General features: G+C 51.8%; 1 protein-coding gene across 6 annotated transcripts in view; it reads right to left on the bottom strand.

Moving 5' to 3' along the window:
* anks1b (ankyrin repeat and sterile alpha motif domain containing 1B) overlaps positions 1-6,642 on the bottom strand; it is a 115,132-nt gene extending 108,490 nt beyond the window's left edge. For all 6 annotated transcript variants that reach the window (XM_078100368.1, XM_078100365.1, XM_078100369.1 and 3 more), the window contains exon 1: positions 5,995-6,642. In XM_078100368.1, the coding sequence (XP_077956494.1) occupies positions 5,995-6,125 (131 nt within the window). In that variant the 5' untranslated portion in view covers positions 6,126-6,642. The remainder of the gene's footprint in view (positions 1-5,994) is intronic.
* Between the last annotated feature and the right edge of the window lie 1,896 nt (positions 6,643-8,538).

The raw sequence follows: 8,538 nt of genomic DNA on the forward strand, positions 1-8,538 counted from the left end.
CATTTTTCATTCCAGAGTTTGGGGGCAGATGAATATTTGATTATCTTTTTTTTTTTTTTAAATGACTCATTCGTCAAGTGGTGCACGTTAGGCCGGGGGGGGGAAAAAAAAAAAAAAGGGGAGGTTGTGACAAGACGGAGTTATGGAAAAGCGTCCAGGTATTGGGGCCCACCGTCAAGAAGATGGCCTGGCGATGGAGGGCGGAAACGTACGGGAGGAGACGCTCCGCCTGCAGCCGGAGGTCAATGCAAAGATGTTGAGCTTGAAAAGTTTTCCAGAAACTAGTAGAACTTCTTCACGTGTGCAGCGGAGCCTTTTCAGTACAGCGGCGCTACGGGAACACGCTTCGCCGCGCGTACATTCGAGGGTGTCCGGCTGGATGACGCCGTTTCTTCCCACATTACAGGAGATGCCTGGAGAACTGCCAGCAGGCCGCTGCCACCATGGCTGCTACTCCTCTACCTCTACTGGGTCACCACACTAAGTGTGTGTGTGTCAGAGGGAGTGCTGCGTAATTGGACAAACTCCAGATTAGACCAGATAAGATGAAAGCGTCTCTGCTTGAGTCCGTCTCGTCTTCTCACGTGCATTTTGAACGTCACGTCTCTTTTATTGTGCACGTCGGCCACGGGCCGGTTCAGGAGAGATGCCGCGGCTCAGAACGACGATGAGCTCACGAGGACACCTAACATCTCGTTTCAACACAATATAATGGCAAACAAAAGCGGGGTTTGTGTCAGAGAAAGGCGGCTTTCTAAATATCCCCAACTGGTCCCCAAAACACCCCCCCCCCCCCTCAGACACACACACAAACACACACACGACATTAGCATTTCCAGCCCTCTTCTCTCCACATCTTATCTACTTCAAAAGCAGCGCTTCATTAACTGCAGCCATCTATGGGAGAGCAGGGAGCCGGCAGGAATGCGCGTGTCTGAGTGTGCGTGTGCGTGCGTGTTTGTGGGTCTCGCGGTGTCACAGACCTGCAGATTGGCGTGACAGAGCGGCCGTCACGCCTCCCTCCGTCCTGCGTCTGCACGCTGCGTCGGCGTGTTTGCAGGAAGTGAGCGAAGTCTCCTCGAGTGGAGGCGAACAAAGGGGGAAAGTCATGAGAGAATCACGTTGACGAGACGTTTCCTGCCGATGGATTTAGCAAATTACCAGCGGGAATTACGTGTTTCATTAAATATTCACGCGACAGGCCACGGCGGCAGTGATCGACACACGAGATTAAGGATTATAACGTTTAATAAGACTTATTCGTTAAAAATAACCAATTTTTAATTATCATGGAAGTGTCTTATTGTATCGTGATATTATGCATTTACTGTTTCTAGCTAATAAGTATATAGTAAATTATTTTGTTTACTTTATGAGTACAAAAGGGAAAAATTATTATTATAAATTCCAGCCAGTGCGTCTTACTCGTGGTGTTCTACATTCAAGCCAGACTCTGAATAAAAAAAATGTACCAAAGCCCAAAGGTTGCCTGTGATCTAAAGCTAAATACACCGATGACTTCACCGACGTTAATTCCCCAAATTCCACATGCAGCCAAAAGGACGCTCCTACGCGGCGACGGCAGATGTAGTGCGGCAGGAGATGGTGGGGAGAAAACCATGAAGAGCGGATAGGGAGGCTGGATCGTCCGTCTCAGAGGAGGGAGGAGAGAGATTGTGGAGTGGAGTGAGTGGAGAGAGAGAGAGAGACAGAGACAGAGAGATGTAATGAAAGAGAATCCAGGGCGCCAGATGGAGAGAGAGAGAGAGAGAGATTTGAAACTCAGACAAAAAAGGTTTAGATTGAGCAAGGAACAAAGAGAGACAGAGGCTTAGTGTGCAAAAGAGAGAGTGTGTGTGTGTCTTGGCGAGTACGAAGGTCTCAGCTTCTTGGCAGGATGCTGCAGCAGAGCTTGGCCCGGACCCTAATGGAGATGTAAGAAGCCTCCGAGTTTGATCACACACACACACACACACGTATAGAAATGCACACGCACACTTTCACACCTTCCTCCCCCCTTTTCGAGCACCGTGGCTCCAGACAAACCCGATGCACCGAACCCAAAGGAGAGAAGGGAAAGATTCCCTGAATGGCTCCCGCTGCACAATGTGGACAAAGAGGAGATGTTTCTTCTGGCTTTAAAAGCACTTTTTGCAGTCCGAACGGAGAAGTGGGTCCGTCCGTAAAACGACTTTTTGCTCTTTACAAAATATTCACGGTGCACGTTCGCCAAATGAAATCCCAACGAGACGTTTCCAGAAAATGTGTCGCAGTCAACCGGGACAGAGCCGTGCACGACTTCTCTCGTCTGTCGAGTCATCAGGAAAAAAAAAAACCTCATTGCATCTCACCAGGTGAGATGATCCGATTGTTTCTTTGTTCCTCTTATCACAAACAATCCAAAGCACAGGAGATATTCATCACGTGATCCACCTCGTCCAATCGAAAACAGCTTCTGCTACACGGGCGCTCTAGTCCTGCTCATCCGACCCTCACCGTGACTCGGGTCCCCCAAAGTTAACCTCTGACCCGCTTTAGGTGTCCTGCACCAGATGTGGCTCCATCAGCTCTGCTACCCCGAGTAACACACACACAACGGTGGTTATGTAAGGACAGTGGTTATGTCACACAGTTGGACACACTAAGACGCAGGCTGGTTTCATGCGTTGTCTTCTTTGATGCGCGTCTCGTGTGGGAGACACTTCACTCCACTTAAAGGTTGTTTGTTTGCAGCAGAGAAGGGACACACACACACACACACACACACACACACAACAGGCTTTCCCCTGATGGTTATTGAGCGAGGGTGAGGGAGTGAGGAGGGATCAGCCGCCATCTGCTGTCTCATGACTCATTCTCTTTAGACCTTCGATCAGTCCGTCGCTCGCAGCACGTGACCTCATTTCTCCCGTAAGCACACGGGACGACGACCCGCTGCCGCCACGGACCCGTGTTCCCACACCGGCCCCCGCGCGTATGTAAAGCAGCTTAAAGGGAGCGGTGCTGCGAAGCGTTGCATAAGCAGACAACACCAACGGGACTCGATCGCCCAGCTGCAGGCGGCGGTGAACTGGAACTTGGGAACTCGTACGAAAAAGGCCCAAATGGGCCAAATCACACTATTCGTTAAATATGTCAAAAAGAGAAGAGACGCGATGCAGCGGCGGCGGCGGTGGCGGCGGCGGTGGCGGCGGTGGCGGCGGCGGCGGCACGGGCCTCCACCAGGCTGACGGGGCATCGGCCGGATGTGGCTGCTGCGTATTGAATACAGCTTCTACCTCCTTGATTGAGTGTTTTCGCCATCAGTTCCATTCAGTCACCGCGCGCCTAATAATCTGTAATCTGATTAAGGCTCATTGACATTACGGGGAGCTGACGAACAGACTCATTAATTCCATTACTTCAATGAGTCAACGAATCGGCGTGCGTCTGAGGTGCTTTCCGCTCAGTCGATGCTGCTGTCTGTAGCTCTTCTTAGACGACGCTCGTTGCAAAGCATAAAAAAAAAAAAAAAACAGACACCCGGCTACCAGCTGCGTGTGCGGCTAACCGTGTCACGGAGTGTTTAGGGAACTGGTTGTGTCTTTCCAGCCCATCCTGCGAACACGGACACAGTCCCCCCCCCCCCCCCCTGTGCACAGCGCAGGTCATCCGCGAGAGAATGTGACCCATTAAACAGCGTTGAGATCAGCCCGTATTGATTTTCTGCAGCGCCGCACGCCACAAAACTGCAGCGCCACAGCCGGGGGATCGTCTTCTCCACTTCCTGTGCTCATGCATGGATGTGTGTGTGTGTGCGTGTGCGCGTGTGTGTCCAATACGCGTGCATGTGTGTTCTGGTCCCAATCGGCGGTTTGGTGCGATTTCTTTTCAGCGGAAAAAAAAAAAAGAGGCCCTCATGACTTCGGAATGCTGCGAACGGCTCGGAGGGCCTTAAAGTGGGGAAACTATGCATTGATCCCCGGGGGGGCCTGCACACACACACACACACACACACACACACACCTCCGCTGTGACCTCTGCCCCTTGCACAGAGGTCACAGAGAGACACCGAAGTCACACACACGGGCGAGAGCCAACCACAATGCATCACTCCGACCTCAACCCCCCCGCAGCTCCACCACGTCGATCTGCTGCCAGAGCCGTTATGTTTTCAACTGTAGTACATCGAGCCGAAAGCTTCACTTCCTCCAACGCGTCCCCTCGCTTTTGTCACCCTTTGATTCCCTCAGTAAAATCCAAAATTTGCAAACGCTCAATGTTTACGGTTTTGCGACTCAAAGGCGGCTGCAGATGATCCGTTGGGTCCCTTCCATCAACACCGTTTGCCCGATGTGAAGGACAAACAAACAAACATCGGACGGAGGTTTTCAGACCACACGCGGATTCCGCCCAAGTTTGTGCTCAGCGCCGAATGCTAACGCGCTAGCGCTTTCCAGCGCGCGTGTTCAGCAGGTGTCGCCTTGATTCCGAGGTGAAGTTCGATAGTTGGAGACACAGATTAGATTACAGCTTTACAGGCGGGTCTACTTCTCTTTTCGTAAAAGATTACGCGGGAACCAAAAAGCGTGGGAGTGGCTTCGACGATGGCCCCCCCCAACACCCAAACAAAGAAACGATTCTCAGAGAGGAAGCTACACGCAGGGAAACAAGAACAGAAACACGCCGCCGTGAATGAGCGAGAGAGAGAGTGAGAACTGGACGGTAAAGCGAACGCTCTCCACACACTTGTTGCAGGCGGAGGGGGGGGGGGCCTGGACAATAAAAGGCTGCAATTTTTTCTTTTTTTCCTTTTCTCAGGGGCGGGGGGTTCCTTTAATGCCGGTCGGTGAGAAGCTCTGCTCGGGGGGGGGGGCCCCCTTTCCCCCCCCCCTGAGGCGGTGCTTCTCCTGGACGCCCCCCTGCCTCTGATCTCATAATCACCTGGCTCAGCCTCCTCGGGGAGAGGGAGCAGGGGGGGGGGGGCTGCAGGGTGCGGGAGGAGGGGAAAACAATGGCCTCGGCCTTTGTCGTTTAAATAAAATGAAATGAAAAGGACGCAGGCGGACGCGCGGCCGTAGAGTAAATCGAACGTTTCGCCGGCTGCCGTCCCCCTCAAGTCGCTCACACGGCCTTTCTCGGGGGGGGGGGACGACGCGAGACGCGATATTAGAAATAATACAAAAACAAGCCAATTTGAGCCTAAAGGACGTCCCCCCCCCCCCCCTTTTCAGGAAATCCCTGTTTGTCTGTCTCCTGGCACACGGGCCCACACAACGCAGAGAAGCCGGGCCTTCCCAGCACCACAGTGTAACACACACACACACACACACACACACACACACACACACACACACACACACACACACACACACACACACACACACACACACAGTAATGTCCCCTGAGGATGGTTTCACTAATCCCAGCACGGTGACCACAGGAGGCTACGGGGGGGGAATTACGCTGCACACAAAAGGTCCCCTTCAGAAATAAAAAAGGCAGAAAGGCAGCCGGGAGCCGTCACGGACGCATCCCCCACGCGAGCGTCGCCGTCTTTTCGTCCTCACGTTACAGAAATCGACGTGTCCGTCAGCTGTCAGCGGGCCAGAAGGGACCCAAAGCAACAGCAGGCGACCCGCTGACGTACTCCGGTACAGTATGGGCCTTGTGTGTATTCAGCCTGCAGCAATTTCAGCTCCGGGCACGACCCTCCCGACTTTGCATCACTTCTTTTCCTCGGCTCTGACAGGCAGCATTTTGGACAAATATCTCCTCGTTGGTGATGAGGTTTTTATCCCAGGGGGGGGGGGGGGCACTATAAAAGGAGACAATAAAAGTGTGCTACCGACATACTGCTGATAGTATTTGGTGCTCTCTGCATGTGTGAGGAGTGGTTCATGCACTCACTTCTATTGCATTGACCTTTGGTGAAACGAGGTTTCGGGGAGCCCTCCCCCCAGGAACCAGGAGGTCACGAGGGGGGTGGGAGGAGGGGGTGGAGCGGCTTCTTACCTCAGCAGGTTGGGCAGGGGGATGGAGCCGGACCCCGAGCCCAGGATCCCCTTCTTCCCACTCAGCAGTTTCTCCACCAGGGCGACATTCCCGGTCCGGGCGGCTTCCAGCAGCTCCTGCTCCTTCCCCATGCCGGACACAAGTTCACAACGACGGGGTGATTTAAAATCCAACAAATCTCCCTTACATCCCAAAGTGCTCTTCTTCCTCCTCTTCTTCCTCCTTTCCGAAGCCCCTTCACCGTCTGCGGGAAAGAGACACCCGAGAGGTGTCCTTTCTCCGCATGCTGCTGCACGGCGAAACCGCTGTTATGGATGCTGCGGTGCAGCTCGGACGTGCACCCCCCGCCCGCCCCGCCCGCCCCGCCTGCACCTCCCGCCCCCCCGGTGCCTTCTGACCTCCGTCCGTTCTTACGCACGGCTCCGGTAATCTCCTCCGGCGTTCGGCTCCGCCAACAAGCTCCTCGGGGGGGTGAAAACTCCTTCTTCGGCCGTCAACAGGCGTGAAGTGGAACCCTTTACGCCGACGAACCCCCCCGCCCCGCCACCACCACCCGCTCCCTCCCTCCCACGATGAGCTCCTCGGTCCCGCGGTGCTCTCCTGCTCTCTCCCCCCCCAGCTGAACCTACCGCACTGACCGGCGCTCCTCTGGATAGCAGGAGACACAGGTGTCAAGTTAGCCATGTTTCAAATGTAGGCTTCCGGTTCTTTCGCTTTCAAAATAAAACGTCCACTGGACTTTCAGGTGCTGAGGCCACAGTGGAGTTCTGTGTACATGTGGTTGCGGTGTACAGTGTGTGTATATGATGGAGGGATAGTCCGAGACGAGCTGTTTGTTGGTTGGATTCATGACAAACTACTTTAGGAATACACTGTGATTTTGACATTTTGACACAAGGATCCAATCAAGTTCACACTTAAATGTAATCATATTGTTGCGAGACTATGCGTCAGAGGTGCATATTTCCCAAAAAGGTCTATAAATTCAAGGAAACAACTGAACACCTGTTTTTTTGAGGGACCTGGGTTTGGGACCCCTGGGATATTCACCTGATTCCATGTGTCGGACAGCCATCTTTGCATTTTTCTGCTCACATGTACCACAAGGCCATTGAAAGCACTTCTGAAGATAAACACTTGTAACCATAATGGCGTCCTATTTATGGGACAAAAGTATAACAAATATGTTTTCGGTAGCAGCTTTTATTTTGAAATCCAATCAGCCGTCTTCCGCTGATTTACACACACACAAGGTACAGTCTGGGCGTGGATGACGCCGATGCCACAACACCACCAGGAGGCAATGCCTTTGTTTAAACAAAAAAAAAGTCCCTCTCAACTCCAGCAGCTGTGCTTATTGTTACCGTCCTCGAGACCATCAACTTGTTCGATCACTCACGCACATGCGCAGTGGCCCTCTGCGACGCAGGTGAGCTCCCCGCTGCAGGCTTTGAGCACAGGTGAGATCCCCAAAAGAGCCTGTCAATCATCTCAGAGCAGTGATTGCATGAATGGATTAGAAGGCAGACGATGGATTTTATTTTGTACATGCTGCGATCTGCCCACTGACAGCCTGGGAAACAGACCCCCCCCCGCCCCCACTGCATGCTGGGACATGCCTGATGGCTCTGCTGCTTAATTGGAATTCAGAGAGAAGCGTTGGCGTCAAAGGGCTCCACCCTCAGCTGATGTGGCCCACGACCCAGCTGGCTATGAGTTATTGTTTCAGCCTATAAGTCAACATCACTTGATGAAAGATGAAGTCTGTTAAATGGAGGAGGGGAAAAGAGAAGCATAGATGCAGCTGCATTTCATTGACACACTGCTGCAAATAATGATTATTCTCATTTAAGCACAGAGCCAGAAATAAAGCAGGAACCAAAGAATGAAAACCGGAGCAACCACCAACCTGATGCCTGCTGCTTGCATCATATTTCCAACGATCCACCTATATATATATATATATAATGTGTGTATATATAAATGAAAGTGTGCTTTCCTGAAACAAAGTGCAGCCATCATCACAAAAACATTAAGCTACAGTGTGTAAACAGGCCTTTGTTTAAATAGCGCAGAGAGAGCAGAAGTTTTCCCTCACACACACACACACACACACACACACACACACAGTTAATGCCCTTCTATGACTCACTTCACTACTCCAGCCGTAAAATGTCATGACCATTTATGTGCACAAAGTCCAAACGCTCTCCTTCAGAGGTTCAGGGCGGCTCATTTCAGCACTAAGAGTCTGCACTCAGAGTTTTCCTTCTCTGTTTATCAAAGAACAAACGCCAGCATTGTTAATTTATTCGGAATGAGGAAAAAAAGCTTTAAACAAGACTCAAAACCCGTACTGTACATTTTTGAAGGATTCACGCACTGAATGCTTTCTGCTGTTGTTGAGGGTTAGGGTTAGTGAAGAACGTTCAAATATCTAGATTTGTGCACAAGTTAGAGGTTTCCTTTACTCTCAAATTGTAAACTTTATTCTGCTCATTGTGTCTCTGTTCTTGTGCCTGGTCACAACGCTGATGCCTTCCT

This window comes from Gasterosteus aculeatus, chromosome 4, assembly GCF_964276395.1.
Source record: "Gasterosteus aculeatus chromosome 4, fGasAcu3.hap1.1, whole genome shotgun sequence".
In the NCBI taxonomy this organism is placed as follows: Eukaryota; Metazoa; Chordata; class Actinopteri; order Perciformes; family Gasterosteidae; genus Gasterosteus; species Gasterosteus aculeatus.